This window comes from Sinocyclocheilus grahami, unplaced genomic scaffold (assembly GCF_001515645.1).
Source record: "Sinocyclocheilus grahami isolate Dianchi unplaced genomic scaffold, SAMN03320097.WGS_v1.1 scaffold9.1, whole genome shotgun sequence".
Classification (NCBI taxonomy): domain Eukaryota; kingdom Metazoa; phylum Chordata; class Actinopteri; order Cypriniformes; family Cyprinidae; genus Sinocyclocheilus; species Sinocyclocheilus grahami.
This window is the reverse complement of record NW_015505188.1, coordinates 2,112,604-2,135,694: the sequence shown is the minus strand read 5'-3', so window position 1 is coordinate 2,135,694 and position 23,091 is coordinate 2,112,604. Positions and strand designations below refer to the sequence as shown.

The window sequence follows — 23,091 nt, the reverse complement described above, 5'->3', positions numbered from 1 at the left end:
GTTGGGGTTTATTCAGTTAAGGAGAACAAGACAAGATTGTTTTTTTGTTTTTTTTTAGATTTATTGATTTTATTTTTTTGGCATGAGTTAATGCTGCAAAAGCAGTTTCATTTTTAGCAGTGTTGATTAAGCCACCGTGGTGACACCAATGAAAGCATTTTGTTTGATGGAATATTGAGTGATGTGCTCATCCTTCTCTTTCAATAGATATTTTACCTTATTTAGATATGATCTTGTTTATTTACAAGCATTTGAACAGCTATTTGTCTCATGTAAACACAAAACTAGCTTCAGGATATTTCATAGAAACTTTGATTCTAGTACTACAGGTCAAGGTGTGTTTCCTGACTCACTCGGATCCCAGAATGGAAGTAGGTGCAAGACTGTAGCAGTTGCCTGTGAAAAGAGACGTGATTGAACTCTGCATTATGTGTCTTAATTGAGGTCAGAGAACTCCTCACTGAATAGCGTAAAATGACACATACTGTGTCTTTATGTATTATTGTGAATTTGCTTGGTCTGTGAGGGGGTCTGAATAAAAAGAATAGTCTATTAACAAAATGTCACCTGGATGACCTGAGCTGTAGGTGTATTGGATAAAATAAGCTGCTGCCACTGATTTTCACAAAGTTTGAGTGGAAGATGTTTTTCCACTAGTGAAGTGGATTACTGCATTTCCAACAAAATATCCTGTTTCTTTTGCTTATCCTGCAGTGGATTTAATTTAAACCAGATTCACTTCTGAGAATAACATGTTAAACAAACAAAATGTTGACGTCTTGAAAAACATTGCTTTTCTTGGTGTGATGTGCAGCATATGAACATCAGAATTAATTATCGAGGGATGTTTCCAGATATTCATATGTCGGTCAAAATTATTTTCCTGTTAACCTATGGTCCTTAATTTTTTGATAAAAATAACCTGCAATTTCAGCTCAGTCAGTGTGACAATAAATCTGTTTCACGCCCTGACAGTAATTTGTTGTTTGGTAGCTGTACTGTGAGTGGTCAGGTCTCCCTGTACTCTGATGTCTCTTCTGAAATAAACAATTCAAATTAATGTGTCATGACCTCCAATAAGTGTATTTATTGAAGATGCTTCTTGGAAAATGAGTTCCAGAAGGGTCAACTCTGATATGCTGAACCATGCCTGTAGGACTAATGTTTTCATCTTTATAGCATAACTTAATTAGTTAACTTAATATAACTCAATTATTAAAGATGTGATTTTATTAAGGAAACACTTTAATTATACACAGAATACTTCATTCTGATTGGTCAGTTGCACAACTGAGTGCTAAACAGGATATTAGATCATTGTCCATGGCAACATACCACTGTAACACTAATTCATGCTAATGAAATTTAGAACAGCTCAGTGATGCTAACTTGTGGCTGAAAATTTGACCATTCTACCAACTGAAGTAAAAATGACATTGGAGGGAGTTAGTATTAATTTTAATATATATGGTGAGAATAAAGACTTTGATTGATGGCTAGACATAAAGAGCTGGATGAGAGATAAAATATTTCTTAGTATGTAAATCTGTAAGCAAACTAGCTCGTAGTAAATGTAACTTGTCTTGCAAATTCATTTATATATAAATGTAAACATACATCATTCTGTTAGGGCTTATTAAAGCAACAAATGTATTTTAGGTTGTACATTGCAAAGTGGAAAAATGGCAAATGATCTTAGCCATCAAAATATGCCAATTGTCTTTTAAAGTTTACTGTTCTGTTCAAATGTGGGGTAATTTTATTCAGTAAGGATACATTAAATTGATCAAAAGTAACAGTAAAGACATTTATAATGTTATTAAATATTTCAGTGACACTTTACAATAAGGTTCCATTAGTTAATGTATTAAATGATATGAACAAACAATGAACAATACATTTATTACAGTATCTATTCATCTTTGCTAATGTTAGTTAATAAAAATACAGTTGTTCATTGTTAGTTCATGCTAATTCATAGAGCATTAATTAATGATAACAAGCACAACTTTTGAATTTAATAGTGCATTAGTAAATGTTGAAAAATTAACATGAACTAAGATTAATAAATGCTATAGAAGTATTGTTCATTCTTAGTTCATGTTAACTAAAGTAGTTAAATAATGTTAACTATTGCAAAGTGTTACCAACATTTCAATTTCAGATAGTGTTCCTTTGAGCTGTATATTTATTAAGACGTCGTGAAAAATTAGTATATTTATTAAGACGTCCGGTTTCCAAAAAATATTAAGCAGCACAACTGTTTTCAACATGATGACAATAAAAAAATGTTACTTGAGCACCAAATTTTCAGGATTGCCATCACAAAAATAAATTACATTTTATATATTAAAATAGAAAACAGTTATTTTAAATGTAATAATATTTTCACCATATTATTTTTTCACTTTTTAATCATAAAAATGCTGCCTAAGTGAGCCTAAATGATTTTTTTTCAAAAGCATGAAACGTTAATCTATATATTATGTTATATAATCAAAGCTATACATTTAAGGTAATTAATTAGCCTGATAACTTGGCATAATTCCAACAGGTTATCCTATTAACCTGTCATACAGTGTGCAATTTAGCAAAAAGGCGAACAATAATTATTTTGAAAAAAAAAATGTTTGTTTCATTTTGCTCAGGCTTTACAAATAGCTACGTCTTGCGGTAGCATTTCACATGATAAGATATTAATTGATTGGTTGTAAATTTTCCCTCAAATGTAAAAATATCAGAAAACATAACTTGGCAAGGGGGAAAACAGATTGTACTATTTGCACAAAGACAGAGAGGACAGTGGCTTTAGTGTTGTCCCTAAACAGCTTTGCTGTTCTGTGTTTGCTGGCCTGTGTACTGTTAGCATGAAGGTTTCCTGATAGGGCCATAAGGGTGAGAAAGCCATAACCTGTCTTCTATTAGCAGAGATGAGAGAGAGATCACTCAGCAGTGTTTCGACCAGCAAATCATCTTTCCTCTGGCTGACAATGCAGCCACAGCAGTCTGCCTGAAATGACATGAAACAGATGTTGAAATATACTCACAAATTTAAAGTTTATAAATAATTGATAGTGGATACTATAATCTCAACTGTATTTCAGAATAATCAAATAGCACTATAGTGGTTCCCCTTGTGGTTGTGCACAGATATGCAGCTAGCTAAAGAGTACACCAGAAGAACTAAAGAACAGATGAACTAGGTTTTTACATTTTATCCAAAAAGTATGTATGTGTGGTGCTTGCCAGAAGTCGCTGCCATGATGACATGATGTTGTTGGGGTTGTCAGGCTGTTGCTATGCTGTGTTTTTTTATGGTTGCTTACTGGCAAGTCAAAAGAGTCTCCTTGGTTGACTATGGTTCTTCCTTTAAAGGGATACTCCACCCCAAAATGAAAATTTTGTCATTAATCACTTACCCCCATGTCGTTCCAAACCCGTAAAAGCTTTGTTCGTCTTCGGAACACAATTTAAGATATTTTAGATGAAAACCGGGAGGGTTGTGACTGTCCTATTGCCTGCCAAGTAAATTACACTGTCAAGGTCCAGAAAAGTATGAAAGACATCGTCAGAATAGTCCATCTGCCATCAGTGGTTCAACCGTAATGTTATGAAGCGACGCGAATACTTTGTATGCGAAGAAAACCTCAAGCATGTGACGGAAATGTTACGCCCCTCCCCAAACTGTGATGCCGTGTCCCGGCCGGAGCGACGAGACAAAAACATTCAAACCCATTATAAACAAGGCATTTGTTGCATCCAGTGGGCACATAATTACAGATTATAATGACTTATACTGTCTTTTTACGCGTTGCGTTGCATTGCGCTGCGTAAACATAAAACCATGTCTGCATTTGTGATCGGAGAAATGACAAACAACAAGCGATACTCTACACTACTCAAAACTCTTGTAACACTCCAAAGAGAAAGGAAAAATTAAAATTGCATCACATAACCCCTTTAATGACAAAATTGTAATTTTGGGGTGGAGTAACCCTTTAATGAAATGTATTTTCATGACTTCACATGAAGTCGCCCGTGTTAAGTTAAGGTATAATCTTTACCCTTTGTGCGGTCAAACGTGGGTAACCGGCTCAGGTCTTTAACCACCAAGCCACACCACCCCATAATGCTCAGTTCATTCTGTGGGTAGAAACTGCATTATATCGGCAACATTTGAGTGAGTCTCAGTTTGAGTAACCCCCAAAAATATAGTTAGATCACCACACTTAAAGTCCACATGAAAGAAAGTTCAAGTTATTCTATATTGTAATTTCGATAGTCTATGTAAAGTATTTGCTACAGTTTTCCAGTGCTAGCAGTCAGATATTGTATTCCTATAACAGTGGCTCTAAACTGATTTAGAGCTGGAGTTGGGGAAGTTGGAAAAGTCAAGTGATGACTCAACACAGTGCTGTTATCATACCAATAATATGCAAAATAAGAGTGGATGAATAGAAAAATAAAGAAAATGCTTCTACACCATTGAAACTTAAATTTAGATTGTTCCATGCTCATGGCAGCCAATAATTTACCCCAAAACATATTGCGGTTTGGTGCAAACAATGGTTGTTTTTAGTGAACCCATATTTAATGTAGTCTTGGTCATATTTTCTTTTTACATTGCACTGTTTTATTCATGATTTTTAAAGATGAAGATATGTCATGCAACCTGTCCATGTTGGCATCTCTGCCTAATTTGGCTGGCGTGTACCAAATTATAGATACATTTACATAAAAAAACTTTTGATTGGACACATGGCCTTTGATGTTGGCAACAAAAGATATGGGAAGCCTTTTCTTCTCCATTTTAAAGGCCTATTTATTTTGCTAGATGGATTTTATTATTTGCATTTGGATTTCTTCCCTTCGCCCATATCAGAAGAAAACATTTTTGGACCAGTTTCTCTGTAATGCTGTAGAAATCTCGCTGTTGGTGTTACTGAAGTCCCGGGCAGTGGTAGTGAGTGTAGGAGGGGTCTGCTTTAACATCTTAAATTTGTAATTTAGGCTTGACGATAATAACAGACAATTCATCTACAGACAGCTGTATTCACTGTCCCTGCAATTCATTAATTGCATGCCAGGCCAATGATGAATGATGAATTGGGATTCATGAAGAATTCTTAATCAATTCTGCCTAGCTTGAGCGTTTTGTGAAGCTACTCAAAGAAACTCAATAAAAGTCTATAATGAACTGGAGGGAAATGAAAATGGGAAACAAAAAGCTTAGTTGCTAAACTATTGCCAGAATCAAGACAACTCCATTAGCCACTAAAAACATATTTTGGAAAATATGTTTTTAGTGAATACATGTGCACTTGACCTGTGACGGTAGCAAAATAGGGTGTGCGTTTGTGGTAGGGAGTGCATTTGTGAGGCATGATGCTCAAATTCGCCCCGTAGTGGAAACCACATGCAGCAACTGCACAAACACCAAAGGCTGAAGGTGCAGGGTCACGCTTTTCAGTCAGAGTAACTCTCTGTCAGGGATGAACAGAAAGCTTTGGGTGTTAGGCTGACTGACTGAGAGATGCTTCTTCTGCTGCTGTGTGTTGTTCTCCAGGCTTTGTCCTTGTCTCAAGGTAAAATAGTTCTGGTGTATGGTTTGTGTAGGCAGATTTGGTCTTTCATCTAGAAAGCTTGAGTTCAACTGCGATTAAATCATATTCAATATTCTGGCATTTTTAAAAGCATATTCTAATATTTACTGAAGGACCTAGCAGTTTCTCTATTAAGTTGATGATACTTGAGCAGAGAGGTTGCAGAATTCTCAAAGGGTATTGCACAATCCGTCTAACTAGCTCTTGAGAGACAATCACTATCATAGATGGAAAATCAAATGTGCACTTTCAACAAAAGACTTGGTGTAAGACACGCTTTGTGGTTGAAACAAAGCTCAGTTTAACTAATGCAGCACAATGCAATCTGAAGGCTTTTTAAAAAAGTGACAAAAGAAAGTTCAGCGATGCCTCGGTTTGTTACATCGCTTTTCTAAAGAGCTGTTTGAACAAAGCGCAACCAGAGATTCGTTTATGCACTTCAGTGCACTATGACACATTGGTAAATAATAAGCTGAACTTCACAGGTGATTGAATGAAGAAAGATAACTTTGTATGTCAACTGCATATGATGGCTAAAAATAAAAAACAGCAAATCTCATCACCGAATTTTCCTAATAGCCATTTTTAGACTACATGGAGTTCCTTGTGTAAAACAAGCTATGGATGTTATTAACATGACAAGTAGACATTTACAAGGCTCTACATTTATAGAAAAGTGTTTCAATAATAGAATAACTTATGTTTTTCTCCAACGTTCAGCTATAAAGAATTCTTGGATCTTGACAGAAATAGAGCACACAAAATGTATTTTGTTGAATAAGACTGTACATATGGCTGCTCTGTATAAAATAACTGTTAATCTGAGGAAGAGTACATCATGAAAATAATCTTCAAGGAAAATTCTCGCAAATTCGTTTTTTGTTTCGTTCATTTTCATTCATTATCTCCATTTGTAACAACAAATCCATTGTTATAGAGAATATTAAAATATTATTTATAAAACTAAAAACTTAAGTTGTTTTTGTCATTTTATATGTTTAATTCACAGTTATTGCATAAATTATTAGAATGTTGAAAGGTAATATACATTTTTTACATTTAAATGTATTTGGCATGTGTAAAGTATAAATATTACATAGCAATATCATTTCTTACGTTTATTTCATTCTGTGTAATAGTAATTTTTTTTCAAAATTATGTTCCAAAGCAGACAGACATCATGCCATTTTTGTAAAAAAAAAAAAAAGACTATTTTTATATTCTCTGAGAATGTCTAAAGAGAGTAAGAATATAGTGGTTAGTCACAAATGCAATTATCAATTTTCTGAATTAATTTCATACTGTGACTTTTTAAAAGTACGCTTTAATGACCAAGCCGAGTGTCGGCTCTGAGTGAGGCAGATGGAGAAACTAATTTAGAGGACCACGTTGTGTTGAAATACAAGATCTGCAGCCCTTTTATCTAGTTTGCGTTAACACAGCAGGTTTTCAAGAAATCGTCCTATAGTTATAAATAACTACGGCTTTGCTATACGTTATTATTAGATAACTTGTGCGTATTTCATTGTGCGGTCTCATTCATATTGTTTAAACTCTCAATTAAGATTAATCTACGTTTTCTTTACACCACATGCTTCAAACCTATTCCATGTTTTAACTTTTCTTGTTTTGGCAAAGTCTTCAAAGGCAAGTCTTCGAATGTGAACTCAATGCAGAGTTAACTTTGCAACCCAACACAAGCATTACCAAAGTTTTGCAGAACATCAGTTTTTGTTGTTTTAATGTTAAGGTCAGGCAGCTCTTTTTATGAATCTCGTTCAACAGTGTCTCATTGCTGTTGTCTTTGATGAATATCGTGTTTGCAGACAGTGAAGACTGATATCAAATTGGAAGATTGTTTATTTAAGTGCTCTGTTATACTTTTACGCTTTAGACTGAAGTGACAGTTTTGCCTTCTGGCTTCGGGCAACAAGTTCTCAGCAAAAACTTATGGTGTTCGTCTTTTCATCTTCAGGGCTCAGTGGAACAGATGACCGAACTTCCAAGAGTGTGAAAAAGCATGCTGATCATTCAGACAAACAGAGTGAGTTGAAGGATTACTGCTACTCTAAGAAAACTCATGCCTTTCCTTTGAAAGTATCTTGTCTACATCTGCATCTTGTCTATATCAGTGTTATCAGTGGGTACAGTTAGCAGCAATCTCACGACGATCAAAAAAGCTAGCTTATTTAAAAGAGGCCTGCAAAATCAAGCAGTTAATCAAGATGTTGAACAATATGCATGAGAACAGTGTTTGAGGTAGCTTGCTGAGACCAACCTCATCATCAAACAGAACAGAGAAAAGACATCAGCAAGACCACTGCAAGATTGCACAGAACTGTGAGAGCAATCTACCACCGCAGAGACAACCGCTTAATTTTATTGCACGCTAGAATTCATTTTAAAGTCATTAAGCACTGTTTGATATGTGAACTAATGATGTGATGATGGAAATGCTGTACGCAATCACACAGGCATCATATATGAAGAAGGTAAAGAATAGCTGGAGTCAAACGGAAAAGTGCTTGCGCTCATTTGGGAGTCTCTCGACCGAATCCAACAGTTAAGCACAGCGTCATAATTTTGAATTTATATAATTACTGATTCATTTTAATTACCAAAAACCTTTTTTATATATTTTATAAATTTTTATATAAAAATATTTAACACAATTTTGAGCCTGTCTACGTACAGCATTACAGGAAGATGCTTAAATGATCTCAATCCATTTTCCGAATTTGTACAAATATTGCTGTGTTCATGGCATTCATCAACCCTGTTATTTAAGTTGTTGTAAAAAAAAAAACCCAAAGAGATCAAACTAATATTTTTCTTCATCTTATTGAAAATGTTATTTACAAACCAACATTTGCTTCCAAACTAGCAAGCCCCTATTGATATTTTAATATTTTCTATTTTTAATATTTAGCATTAGAATGAAATGACGCAAATCAGGGTTTAATATGTATAAACATTCCAGATTGTTAACAGGGTTGTAAAAAAAGAACAACAACAACAACAACAAAAAATCGATATTATAATATCTAATATGACCTTATGAGGATGACGATCAACATTTTCAGCAGATTAAGCACCTTCTTCCACCAACTGCTTGTTGAGAGAGAAAAAAAACAACAAGAAGACTTTGTTTTTTTTGGTTTCAGGCTCTTTTACACCGTATTTCCATGCTTCTTCACCAAGTACACTATCATTCGAATGTCTGGGGTCGGTAAAATCTTTTTATGTTTTTGAAAGAAGTATTTTATGCTAAACATAAAAAACGGAGTATAAACAGTAATACTGTGAAATTACAATTTTAAATAAATGCTTTCTATTTTAATATGTTATAAAATGTGATTTACTGCAGTGATGGCAAATTAATCTATACTTCAGTGTCACATGATCCTTCAGAAATCAGTCTAATATGCTGATTTGGTGCTCAAGAAACATTTATTATTATTATCAATGTTGAAAACAGTTTGTGGAAACCTTGACATATTTTTTTCAGGATTCTTTGATGAAAGAAAGTTCAAAAGAACAGCATTTATTTGTAACTTTTTTGTAACGATTTTGTATTTACTGTCACTTTTGATCAAATTAAAGCATTCTTCCTGAATTAAAGTATAAATTTCTTTAAAAAAATGTTACGACCCCAAACTTTTGAATGGTAGTGTTTTTCTCCACCGCAGTGGAACATCAGATCAGTGACCTCTGACCCTGTTGAGAAGTCACCCCAAAGCAAGACCTTCAGAATGAGTCACAATTCCACAGATGATATACACAGACACAATCTGCATCCTGTAGTCATAAATCAGGAGAACTTCATGAGCTCAAACCACACTGTGGAGGCAATGTCATAAACTTTCTAAAAAAGAAAAGTTCTTTCCCCAGTGTCCTCCATGCTACAATATGACATTTCCACAGGAAGTGACTCACGGGATGTGGCTGTGTTGCAGTGTACTGCTACAACGTTTTGCAACACAAAACAATGCCCCACAGTTTAGATATTCACTTTGCTGTTTGGGTCTAAATAAAAGTCTAGTGTCTGATGTACTCGAAATACACACTGAGAACAGAATCAACACTCAGATAAGATCAGTGTCAGGATGCGATGTTGGAAAATGTTCTGACTCAACGCAGCCTGCTGTAAAGATAAAAAAGTGAATACATGCATGAGAATGATAGAAACAGTTAAGGTAGATGATTCAATTAAATCATTTAATGACTTTGTTTTTGTCTTTCTGAACTAGTTGAGCTCTCCGAACTAAGCCTGTCTGAGGGCTGTTTTGGTGTGCTTAGGGCTCTTTACAAGAACACTACAGTCAATGTGACCCTCAACCTTTTGGATGCTCAGGAAAAGGAAGAGCTTGCTCTCCAAATCTGTGAACGTTTAAGTTGTGGCCGTGTTTTCGAGCATGGCGCGACTGCAACAGTGCACAATGGCACTTGTCTTGCAGACTGCATCCTGAAAGACTCAAAACTGCACAACTGCACTACAGCCGCAAAAGGTGACTGCATGAATGCAACTGAAGTAATTTGCGGTGAGTCATTTGAGATCTTCTCAGAGATCTTTTGATAGGTGTTCTACTTTTGTTTCATTGCTGTAATTGTGCTTTGTCTGGGCTGACCACTGTCCTCCAGAGCACCAGGCTGTCCGATTGGTTGGAGGACGTGATCACTGTGCAGGTCGGGTGGAGCTGCTGCATTCTGGGAATTGGGGAACAGTGTGTGATGATGATTTTGACATCTATAGTAGACATGTAGTATGTGCCCAGCTGAGATGTGGCAGTGTGATACAAGGGGACTTTTTTGGGCCTGGAACAGGTCCCATCCACATGAGCCAAATGAAATGCAATGGCTCCGAGAGCAGCTTATGGGAGTGCGACTCAATCAACACCACTGCCAGCAACTATTGTGGACATAAGGAAGATGCTGGCGTTGTGTGTTCAGGTACTATACACATTCTGTACATTTATGGGGCAAGTGCTAAATAACGTAAATCTCCACTTTTTTTCTACACATAGAAAAAACATTAAAGTCAAGGTGAATTGTAGTTTGCAAACGGTTTTGGGACTTTTTTGGGCCTGGAACAGGTCCCATCCACATGAGCCAAATGAAATGCAATGGCTCCGAGAGCAGCTTATGGGAGTGCGACTCAATCAACACCACTGCCAGCAACTATTGTGGACATAAGGAAGATGCTGGCGTTGTGTGTTCAGGTACTATACACATTCTGTACATTTATGGGGCAAGTGCTAAATAACGTAAAACTCTACACATAGAAAAAACATTAAAGTCAAGGTGAATTGTAGTTTGCAAACTGTTTTATTATATTTCACAATATTTTCAATAGGAATTTGGTTATTTCACAGTATTTTCGAAGGTAAAATATATAGAGTTGGGAATTTTTACTCATCAGGAATTGTTTGTATGGTAGAAAAGTTGACGTTACATACCAGATTGGCAGTGTTGGGGAATAACTAGTTACATGTAACGGAATTACGTAATTTAATTACAAAATAAATGTAACTGTAATCAGTTACAGGTACTGAGAAAAAAAATGTGTAATTAAATTACAGTTACTTATGAAAATTAAAATGTTAAAGATTACAAAGGGTGTTACATCTGAATATCTTCACACACACACACACACACACACGCACGCACGCACGCACACACACACACAGATTTAATTGATTTCATTCCCAAATTGCATTGGCTGCTCTAAAATATGAGACACCAATGTTTCAGGAGTTTAGGACACATTTATACGATTACTGATTTATTTCTTATTTGGGTCTATGTATATGCTTTTTTAAGATTAACTGTTAGATGCCTGTGTTTCCTGTCATAGCTATGCAAAGATTTGATTTTAAAAACAGTATCATAGCTATTAAACTATTTCTTGTTATGTTTTTAAATCTGTATTTAACGAACTCAAAGAGGTGCTTTTGTGGAGGATGTGCTTTAAAAAGAAATAATAATCTTAATTCAATTGATGACGGATTCTGAAAGTCTGACAGTAATGAGAGTCCTACTGTAAGGTTAATGCGACTGCTTTAAATATTTATGATAAATGATAAATGATTAACATTTGAAAACATTCGTTAGAAATTTAGAAAAGTAATCAAAAAGTAATTAAATGTAATCAGTTACATTACTTTAATAAAGTAATTGAAATAGTTACACTACTTATTACATTTTAAATAGGGCAACTTGTAATCTGTAACCTATTACATTTCTAAAGTAACCTTCCCAACACTGCCGATTGGAGAATGCAAGTTTGTTTAAATAATATTAATTAGCCTTTCGGCAATTGTTTAATATTATCTAGGCATTCCACATGGCCTAAATAATGTCAAAAGAAAAGAAAGCAAGTTATTATATGTAGATTAAAGATTACAAAGACATTTTTGGGAGCACTTTATTTGACAGTTTCCTTGGTAGTTGTTGCATGTATTTATTATAGTAATAACAGTAAATTATGCATAATTATATGCAACTAAACCTAAACCAAACCCTCTTAACCCTATAGTAAGTATTGTATAAGATAGTAATCTTAGCAATGTTTTACACTGTTACAAGGACATCTTAAAATAAAGTTTAACCCATTTTTGTTTGGAATAACATACACTGGTAAATCGTTGGATAAGTCCAGGACATGTAGTATAACGGTAAATAGGGGCAGTTTCAACTTCATGTTGACTTTAGCATCATAACATTTGATTTGTAGACACCAACTTTTCGTGCCAAATGTATTACTTAGCAACCAAATTTCCTGTGTGTATTTGAGGTTGTAGTACATGACTTATTGAGGTGGAATGTTACCATAATTTCACTGAAACGCAGGTCAGATTGAACTTTTTTAGGGTGGTGGGAGAGAATTTCCATGTCAGTTGGTCTAAAAAAAAATAAGACGAAGGTAAGGCAGGCTTACAACAGCATTTCTGAAATGTCAAAGCACACATATAAAAGCGTTAGCTTGTTAGTGTCATGTCATGAAATCCAGACTGACAAGTCTTGGTAATTTGTATTCCTTCGATGTATTCAATGGATTCAATGTCTTTCATACAGAAAGTGTTGAGATCACACTCATAGACAGCACAACCGAGCCGAACTTGACAACACTGGTGCCAGGTGATGCTTCAGTTCCTTAAGTTTAAAAAGAAAAATAATTGATTAAAAACAGTGACATAATCTGCAGATTTCTGTTAATATAAACCTCTCTTGTTTATTTTAGTGTCAACTGCAATGGCGGCTACAGAAAGCAGCAGTGGCGTTTCAGCAGCAGCGATTGGTTGCGTCATCTTATCTATTGCTCTGCTTATGGTTATTATTTTAAATGCTGCTTCCTATGTGCATTTCAAAAGAGCAAAGGGCAAGTATGAGCATGTTTTACATTTAAAAGCACTACTACTCACTCATATCTTCTGAAACGTTGGAAACAGTGGCATCCAAATGTTGTAATAGGGTGTGTTAAAAAGTATAAATACCATTCACAGTGGCATTGGAAAATAAATAACACACGTTTTCTTAGAACTAAATGAAATGGAACTGAGGAAATAGAGCTGAGCTACAACAAACAGACTCTTAGTTATTTTGATCATCGTCTAACTCTGAGAGCATCTCTGTGTACGAGTACAACACTGTTGGTTTTGAACATACTGTATTGTTATAAACTTCAAAGGAATTCACTGATTACTTGGCCAATTTCTGTGTGCATTCAGTGTATTCCATTCAAATTTTTATATAGAACATGAAGAGCGTCAAACCTTTTGTGAACTAGTAACTCGTTCTTTTGATATTAGCTAATACAACAATACAAAAGCTTAAGACAGCGGCTTAGTGCTGCATGGGGAAGTTTAAGCCATTCGTTTTCATCCTCTTTGCCAACAGAATGTGTGATTCACCAACATCACAGTAATTCTCACACAAGCCTGGAGTCCCAGTCCAATGTACAGATAGGAATCTACAACACACAAACTGCCCCGGCTGCCGGGGAGCGTCAGTATGGTTTGTATTGCTATTGTGTTTTCTTTTTATGTCCTCATAACTGATTATTTATTTTTAGTATTTAGTAGATATTGTAAATATTATTATCAATAGTATTATTATGCATAGTATTAATATTAATAACTACTATTATTATATTAAATTATTTTTAGATTTCTTTAATCACAATTTTAATAAGCTGTCTGTAATTATACATAAAATGCTAAAAAGTATGCCTTTTCTAACTTTTGTCATGCACATGAAATATTGTTTAATTTTTGTAATGGTCAAACTTTCAATTTTGCATAAACGAGTACATTTTGTTTTGAATTTCCTCAGAAAGTCTTGGCCCGAGAATGAGCTCAAAATACGGCAGCAAATTCAGCACGAAAACAAATCGACCCACTCATGACTCTGACAGTTCCACTGATTCAGACTATGAACATCACAACAGCAATCGACCGCAAAGACTGCATCTAAACAACTCAAGTATGCTGGCTTTAACAGACAACTCATCTACTGCGAATGACCACAAATATCAGCTTAAATATATATAATCAGTCCTCATTTAAAATTACACACATCGAAGAAAGAGTCACTTTACACAGAATCAGCTGCTGGCTTAATTGAATAAGCCTTTTTTTTTTTTTACATAAAACAGTGTCTGCGAGGGTCGGTGGAGGAAAATAGTTTCCTTTTATACTTTAGTTCACATTAAACTTAAACTCAACTACATTAGAGAGGCCTTTCAGACACACCAGACTGCAGTTGTTGAGCATGACTTTAGCTTCTGACATCTCCCTTATGAAAGTTTGAAGCTGTTTTGAATGTGAAGAGACAATAGAGGTATTGTATTTGGGGTTAAAAATACAGTAAAACTTTACTGTAATACTGCAAAATATTATTAGAATTTAAAATCATTTCTATTTTCAATCTATTTTCACATTCCTGATGCTGATTTGCTGCTCAAGAAACATTTCTTATTATTATCAGTGTTGAAAACATTTGCGCTGCTTAGTATTTTTATGGAAAAAATTTTTTTCAATCAACGATTTTTTGTAACAATGTAAAAGTTTTTACTGTCAATTTTGATAATTTTTACACATCCTTACTGAATAAAAAATAATCTTAGTGAAACTGATACAAATAAAAATAATTCAGTAGTTTCTCTGTTTTAGCATTGTGGACATAACACATATTCTTGAAGAGTCACTTTACACAGAATCAGCTGCTGGCTTAATTGAATAAGCCTTTTTTTTTTTTTACATAAAACAGTGTCTGCGAGGGTCGGGGGAGGAAAATAGTTTCCTTTTATACTTTAGTTCACATTAAACTTAAACTCAACTACATTAGAGAGGCCTTTCAGACACACCAGACTGCAGTTGTTGAGCATGACTTTAGCTTCTGACATCTCCCTTATGAAAGTTTGAAGCTGTTTTGAATGTGAAGAGACAATAGAGGTATTGTATTTGGGGTTAAAAATACAGTAAAACTTTACTGTAATACTGCAAAATATTATTAGAATTTAAAATCATTTCTATTTTCAATCTATTTTCACATTCCTGATGCTGATTTGCTGCTCAAGAAACATTTCTTATTATTATCAGTGTTGAAAACATTTGCGCTGCTTAGTATTTTTATGGAAAAAAATTTTTTCAATCAACGATTTTTTGTAACAATGTAAAAGTTTTTACTGTCAATTTTGATCATTTTTACACAGCCTTACTGAATAAAAAATAATCTTAGTGAATAATTCAGTAGTTTCTCTGTTTTAGCATTGTGGACATAACACATATTCTTGTTAAAGAATTCAAGGCTCTGCATTAAATGATAAACAATGACTTGTGAGGAGCCACATTTAATATGTATGAACTCTTCTTCGCTCTGTCTAACAGGAGATGTGAATGACGTAGACTGTACATCTTCTGGAGAAAGATGTGTGCACAACGTGGGAATTAACATGGACACCATCAAAAAGTCAGGTATGCACAAATAAATCATAATCACATTCATGCTAAAATTGATTATTTCAATCAAGAAAAATCCACCAATATGTTATTTTATTTCTTTGTTATGAAGGTGATAAACCCCCATTGACACCACTGTCTTTTGGTGCCCCTGACACCCACAGGCAAGGTACACAGATTTCATGTGATAGTATTTGTTAAGCCTTTAATAAGGAAATAAAATGGAAATGTATACATTTTTCTTTCCCCTATACACAGCAGTAGATATGAATGATACAAGCAGTACTTCTTCTGGAGAGTTCTATCAAAACACAAAGACTGACATGGACAACATTCTCCAGTCACGTAAGCACAAATAAATCATATACAATATAATATTAATGAAATATCATGAATATTTGGTGACACTTTACAGTAAGGTCCCGTTAGTTACCGGTAGTTAGTGCAATACAATGAGCAACACATTTTTTACAGTATTTATTCATCTTTTTTTCACATTAGTTAATACAGATGCAGCTGTTCATTGTTAGTTCGTGTTATCTCAGGTCCATAAAATAATAGTAACAGATATATCTTTTGATTTTAATAAATGTTGACATTAACATTAATTAAGAATAATACATACTTTAGATGTATTTTTCATTGTTAGTTCATGTTAATGTTCAATGTTAGCAAATGGAACCTTATTGTAAAGTGTTACCGAATACTTTTATTATTAATGTGAATATTCATTAAATGCTAATATTTGAAAATTTTTCCCTTATGAAGCTGAGGAAACACCAGCACTTCAAGAAAAGTTACCATTGACACTCTTGTCTTATGGTGACCATCACTTACCTGGAACTGACAATAAAGGTAAAGCACTGATTTAACAGTGAAACATCAGATTTTGAATATTTTTTCTAGGAAATTGCATTTTGAAATTCCCGATTTATGAACCCTCTTTTGCCTCTAGGAGTAGATATGAATGATTCAAGCAGTACATCTTCTGGTGAGTTCTATCAAAACACAGAGACCAACACGGACAACAATTTCATGTCACGTATGTAAAACTAAATCATAAGGTTAATTTACTTTATTTAATCTAGAGAGAACATGTCTTGGTGTATCTACTAATATATTATAATTTTTTCCCGTAATGAAGGCGAGGAAAGTCCATCACTGCATGAAAAGTCACCATTTGTACCCCTGTCTTATAGTGACCTTCACTTTCCAAACACTGACAGTCAAGGTAAAGCTCTGATTTAACACTTGATGAAATCCCAGATTGTAAAGATTTCTTCCACCTTTAAGGGTAAACATTATCTTGTAGTAGAGAAATAAATTTCAGATTTATGAATCCTTTGTCGTCCGTGGTAGATGTGAATGATTCAGACAGTACATCTTCTGGCGAGTGCTATCAAAACACAGAGATCGACATGGACAACGATCTCCAGTGTGGTAGGTTCACATAAATCATTTAATTTGGAGGCTTCTGAAGATTCATTCAGTCAGCTAAACCTCATGTATCTGTTTTCTCTAGAAGACGAGGAAAGCCCATCACTTCCTGAAAAGTCACTACAGACACCCCACAGCGCCCAGATGACAGGAAACCCTGCTGGTTACAGCAGCTCTCATGTACCTATCACCCACAGTCAAGGTACCTATATTGAACAATGTGACAATATTGACAGCAGTGTATTTTGATAGGGATATGTGTGAATTCTTCTGTGCTTGGCAGATGGGAATGATTCAGACAGTACTTCATCAGAAGAGTGTTATCAGAACACAGAGATGGATGAAAACGCCTATCATCATTATGGTATGAATGAAACATTCAGTATAAAAAAAGTCATTTTATGATCCAAAGACCAAAAGTACATTTTTCTAATTTAATACAAATATTTTCATTATAATGATATCACCAGCAGAACAATTTGAGAAGTTTAATGGAAAATTCTATATGAAACAAGTTTGATTAGTAGCCTAGAAATGGTGCAGAGTCTTTAATATTGCTTCTTCCTTTTCTTGTAACATTTCTTTGTTTTAAATAAAACATTTTTAAAATTATTTCCAGGTTTAAATTACACTACTGCACTACTAAAAGTTTGGGTTCATTAAGACTTTTTAAAACTGAACTTTTATGCTGCAATTTATTTATTTTAGTTTAAAATAAATGCTGTCCTTTTGATGTTTCTATTAAACCTGAAAACATATGCACCATGCTTTCCAAAAAATGCTGCAAATTAGCATAATAGAATGATTTCTGAAGGATAAATTAGATTTTTAAAAAGTATTAAAATAAAAAAAAACTATTTTAAATTGGAATAATATTTCACAGTATTACTGTTCTTATTTTATTTTTGATCAAATAGGAATAATCACATTGTGAAATAAATAATTTTCTCTATAATACACAATGGCCACAATTATTGGTACCCTTAGACAAGTTTGATTAGTAGCCTAGAAATGGTGCAGAGTCTTTAATATTGCTTCTTCCTTTTCTTGTAACATTTCTTTGTTTTAAATAAAACATTTTTAAAATTATTTCCAGGTTTAAATTACACTACTGCACTACTAAAAGTTTGGGTTCATTAAGACTTTTTAAAACTGAACTTTTATGCTGCAATTTATTTATTTTAGTTTAAAATAAATGCTGTCCTTTTGATGTTTCTATTAAACCTGAAAACATATGCACCATGCTTTCCAAAAAATGCTGCAAATTAGCATAATAGAATGATTTCTGAAGGATAAATTAGATTTTTAAAAAGTATTAAAATAAAAAAAACTATTTTAAATTGGAATAATATTTCACAGTATTACTGTTCTTATTTTATTTTTGATCAAATAGGAATAATCACATTGTGAAATAAATAATTTTCTCTATAATACACAATGGCCACAATTATTGGTACCCTTAGAAATTCTTAAGAGAAAAATATCCCTGAAGTATATTCCCATTCATAATAACAATTTTTAGCACACCAAGGTGATTATGATTTTAATTTATGAAATTATCCAGCCATTGCTTCCAGTTTCACAGGAACATAAATATGAGGGAAAACAAAGGCCAAATTCCCTTAATCATCCATCGCAATGAGTAAAACCAAAGCATATAGTTCTGATGTGCAGCAACAGATAATTCGGCTACACAAATTAGAAAGTGGCTTTAAAGGGGTGGTTGATTGCGATTTCCCTTTTTAAACGTTAGTTAGTGTGTAGTGTTGTTGTTTGAGCATAAACAATGAACTGAGACTTAGGGGTCAGAAAGCCTTAAAAAAGTGAAACAGCACCTACATCACCACATGTTGTTTGGAAGGGTTTCAAGAAAAGAAAATGCTCTCATCCAGAAACAAACTCCAGCATATGAATTTGCCAGACACTACTGGAACTTCAAACAGGACTGGGATCTATGGTCAGATAAAACTAAGAAATTAGCTTTTTGCAGAAAACACTCAAGAGTGAAAAAGTACCCCATGTGTACAATGAAATATACTGCTGTGTCTTTAATGTTGTTGGCGTATTTTTCTGCCGAAGGTCCTGGACATCTTGTTTAGATACATGGCATCATGGATTCAAACAAATAACAATTTTTTTTAAAACTGACTGTTCATGGTAGACATCTTATAATGGGCCAAGGTTGGATCTTACAACAGGACAATGATCCAAAAACAAACATCAAAACAAAAATGGGTCACTGAGCACAAAACGAATATTCTGCCATGGCCATTCCAGTGCCCTGACTTGAACCCTATAGATAATGAGTGTGGTGAACTGAAGAGAAGAAGCAACCAACATGGACCTGGAAATCTAAAGGGTCTGGAGTGATTCTGGATGAAGGAATGGTCTCTGATCTCTTGTCCGATGTTCTTCAAACTCATCAGGCACTATAGGTGAAGACTCAGAGCTGGTATCTTGGCAAAAGGATGATGCAAGAAGTATTGAATAAAAGGGTACCATTAATTGTGGCCAACGTGTATTAGAGAAAATCATTTCATAATGAGATTTCCCATATGAACCAAAGATCCGCACTCAAACTTTTTAAAAATCTGCTAGTACATTTTGTTTTACCTTCGTCATCGCATGGGAAATATGATATTGGGTTCATTTTGTGACACTGAGATTTCCCCCCAATTATTCTTCTTCAATGAAAAGTTAGATTTTTGTACATTTTAAAAATAAAAGATCAGTAGGATTAACAATGCAGATTTATTTTCACAGCCTTTTTTGATCATATTTAGCAACGGTACCAAAAATTCTGACCACGACTGCATATAATATAAACATGCGATCACCGTGATCTGATCAAGCAGATCGGATCATCAGTCGATCAGGACACAGCGCGTTTACACTTGGCAACATCAGCTGACTTTTCGATCTGGATAGCCGATCGGATCTGTATTTCCCGCGCAATATTTAAATAAGTCTGCGGTGCAAAGTCGACCTGAAGTGGTGGGTTTTCTTTTGAAAACTATTTTCAGTCGCGGGACATTTTACAAATCAAAATACATGTAGGAGTCTCACTAGCACTCTGTTCTTCCGACAGATCGGGAGAGAGGGCGCGGCGTTTTGCGTGATGTCGTCCTGCGAATGCAGACACGATGGCTGGATTGCGTTTACATTACACTGAGATCCGATCACAATGCGTGATCGACTACCTCTGGAACGGGACACGCTGATCGGATAACATTCCGATCAGAAGCGCGTTTACACTCGTCTTTTCAATGGCTGACAATATCTCAAATTCTCCACAAATGTGGTTTGTATGGGAGGGTTGCAAGAAAAAAGCCACTCCTCAAGAAAGGCCACATGCAGTCACGACTGAGCTTTGTCAAAACACACTGACATTCTGAGGCCACATGGAAAAAGGTTATGGTCAGATGAGACTAAAATTGAATCTGGCCTCAACAACCAAATGATATGTCTGGCAGAATTCCAATACAGCTCACCATGCAAATAACAGCATTCCTACAGTAAAGCATGGAGGTGGTGATATCCTGTTCTGGGGGTGTTTCTCTGCAGCAGCGACTGGAGCAATCGTCAGGATAGAAGGAAAAATGGATGGAGCAAATTCCGTCCAATTCTTAACTTCTGCTAAAAAGTTGTCAATGGGAAGAAGGTTTACCTTCCAACATGACAATGACCCAAAGCACACAGCAGAACTGAGCACACAGTGGTTGAAGGAGAAAAAGGTGAATGTCCTTGCATGGCCTAGTCAGAGCCCAGTCTTAAACCCCACTGAATATCTGTAGAATGACTTGAAGACTGCAGTCCACCAACCGTCACCATCAAATTTAACTGAACTTGAGCAGTTCTGCAAAGAAGAGTGGGCAAATATTGATTAAAGTCTCTACAAAGTTAGTAGAGACAGATCCCATCAGACTAAAGGCTGTAATTAAAGCAAAAGGTGGTTCAGCAAAATACTGACACAAGTGGGTGATCCTTCTTCCAACTCAGTGATTTTCCCCCCCTTACATGTTGGTTATATATATCTTTCACTTGGATGTTATAAGTTGCACTGAGTAAATACAGCATTATCTTCATTTCAGGCTGCAAAGCATCAAAATGTGATTATTTTAAAGGGGGGTGATTCTTTTCTGTACCCACTCTGTGTGTGTGTATATATAAACCGCTTAATTACAAGGAACTGTCTAAAAATATGTAACTGTAATTTGTGTCTTATTTTTGCAAGGTGAGGAAAGCCCATCACTTCCTGAGATGTCTTTTCAGAATCCCCACATTGCACAGATGACGGAAGGTACTGACAGTTGCGGAGACCATCATGTACCTAGAAACCTCAGTCAAGGTACCTCTTGTACTTAACCATGTGACAGTATGTCTCTGCTCAGAGAACTTCCTTTCTGAATTCCCCCAACTCCTTTGAAGCTGGATCTTTTGTTCAGCAAACTTGAACCTTAAAGTAAGCAGAATTAGTGTGCAAGTAAAACAAAATAATTCTTTCTTTTTTAAATTTTAGAAACAGATAACAGCAGCACAGCATCAGAGGCATCGTACGTTAATGTACCACCTACAATAGAGAGGGAGGACCATTCTGCTGCATCTTCAGAGAGCGACTATGATGAACCTGGAACCTGGTGAAATCAACATGACTGCAAGAGATTTTTCTCAGCAGGTAAAGTATTAAAACAGTCAAAAACACACAAAACATCATTCTTTTAATTCTTCATTCTCTTTATACTGTGGACAATGATGTGCATTTTTTATTTAGGACAGATGATTCACAACACGTGCCTGAAAACCATGGAATGTAACACAGACGGGCCCTTGCAATACCTGAGTGTTTGTTAAGAATATTCTGGAAGAACAACAACAACAAAAAATTGACATTGTTCGTCTATTTTATAATAAACATTCTAAACAATTAACCATTCTATTATTAACCTCACAGATGGATCCAATCTAATTTTTTTTTAACTCTCAATTGTGCAAAATGTCTAAAAATTTGCATGTGTATTTAGAATATTTGCATATGTTACAGTCTTTCATTAATCAAAATAATAGTCTACACAATATAAATCAGCCACAGTGCTTCATCATTGTAAGGGAGAATGTGGCGTCGACAAAGACACTCACAATTACTTCACACACACAAAAAACCACACTCAGCGAAGAACACAAAACTTATTTTTGTTGTCCAGCCCCACAAACCGCACAAAGCTAATTTTGAAAATGGCCAGCATTCTCTTTTGTGAGGAGAGAGCATGCAACACTTGCTTGTGGACACAGATAAGATTTCAGAGAACTGTCGCAGACTTGTGTTCATTCTTTGTGTTTGCCGCAAACCCACTTTAGCTGCTGTTGTTCCCTCAGGTCTGAGAGCATCAGGGTCGAGTGCCAGCTACATTGACAGGCGTACGCACGCCCACCCCTTTTCCTTCTTAGTTTGGCTTTTAGTTTGTGATAGTCCGGCATGTTATTCCTAAAAGACGGGGACAGAAGAGAAGCTTTGTGAGGATTTGAATATATTTCTGTACTTGTAGTTCACAGATGTCCAGTTCAACCCAGAGCGCTCCTTCACACAGTTGGCTCACTGCTTTGGTTTATCTCTTGAACTTTCACCAACTGCAAACCTCATTTTTTGTATACTTACAACCCATTCTGTAGAACAAATTATAAAAACTATTATCTTGTATGTGGGTCTGCTTCTCTCAAAACGTCAAACTGGTGCTGGATGTTTTGATTGAGCAAACATATAAGAAAATTCTAAAGTCCTCTGGTTACCATGGACTCATTTCACCCTAGGAAATAAAAAAAACTAAAATAATAAAAAGAATTATATAAAATATTTAAGCCTTTTTTTCCCCCACAATAATAAAGCACATTTCTAGCCCTACTTTAAGGACCAAATAGGAAGCTGTTTTTTTTAAATAGATTTCTAGGATTTTTTTTTTTTACAACGAACCTGGATTTTAATACAAGAGCCATTAGTATGAAAACCCAATGCACATAAGAAAGCTCTAAGGTATTGTGGTTACCATGAAAGTTTCCAGGTCCCATTTCACCCCACTAACCTAATAATAATAATAATA

At 35.0% G+C, this 23,091-nt stretch overlaps 1 protein-coding gene across 1 annotated transcript in view; it reads left to right on the top strand.

Moving 5' to 3' along the window:
• Positions 1-5,490: 5,490 nt before the first annotated feature.
• LOC107591912 (T-cell differentiation antigen CD6-like) overlaps positions 5,491-23,091 on the top strand; it is a 26,710-nt gene continuing 9,109 nt past the window's right edge. Inside the window, exons 1-17 of the mRNA XM_016281191.1 lie at positions 5,491-5,585; positions 7,579-7,647; positions 9,854-10,144; positions 10,245-10,553; positions 12,678-12,740; positions 12,844-12,981; positions 13,500-13,616; positions 13,935-14,084; positions 15,491-15,577; positions 15,675-15,731; positions 15,821-15,907; positions 16,331-16,417; positions 16,518-16,604; positions 16,707-16,793; positions 16,922-17,002; positions 17,085-17,201; positions 17,283-17,363. Coding sequence (XP_016136677.1) covers positions 5,534-5,585; positions 7,579-7,647; positions 9,854-10,144; positions 10,245-10,553; positions 12,678-12,740; positions 12,844-12,981; positions 13,500-13,616; positions 13,935-14,084; positions 15,491-15,577; positions 15,675-15,731; positions 15,821-15,907; positions 16,331-16,417; positions 16,518-16,604; positions 16,707-16,793; positions 16,922-17,002; positions 17,085-17,201; positions 17,283-17,363 — 1,960 coding nt within the window. The 5' untranslated portion in view covers positions 5,491-5,533. The remainder of the gene's footprint in view (positions 5,586-7,578; positions 7,648-9,853; positions 10,145-10,244; positions 10,554-12,677; positions 12,741-12,843; positions 12,982-13,499; positions 13,617-13,934; positions 14,085-15,490; positions 15,578-15,674; positions 15,732-15,820; positions 15,908-16,330; positions 16,418-16,517; positions 16,605-16,706; positions 16,794-16,921; positions 17,003-17,084; positions 17,202-17,282; positions 17,364-23,091) is intronic.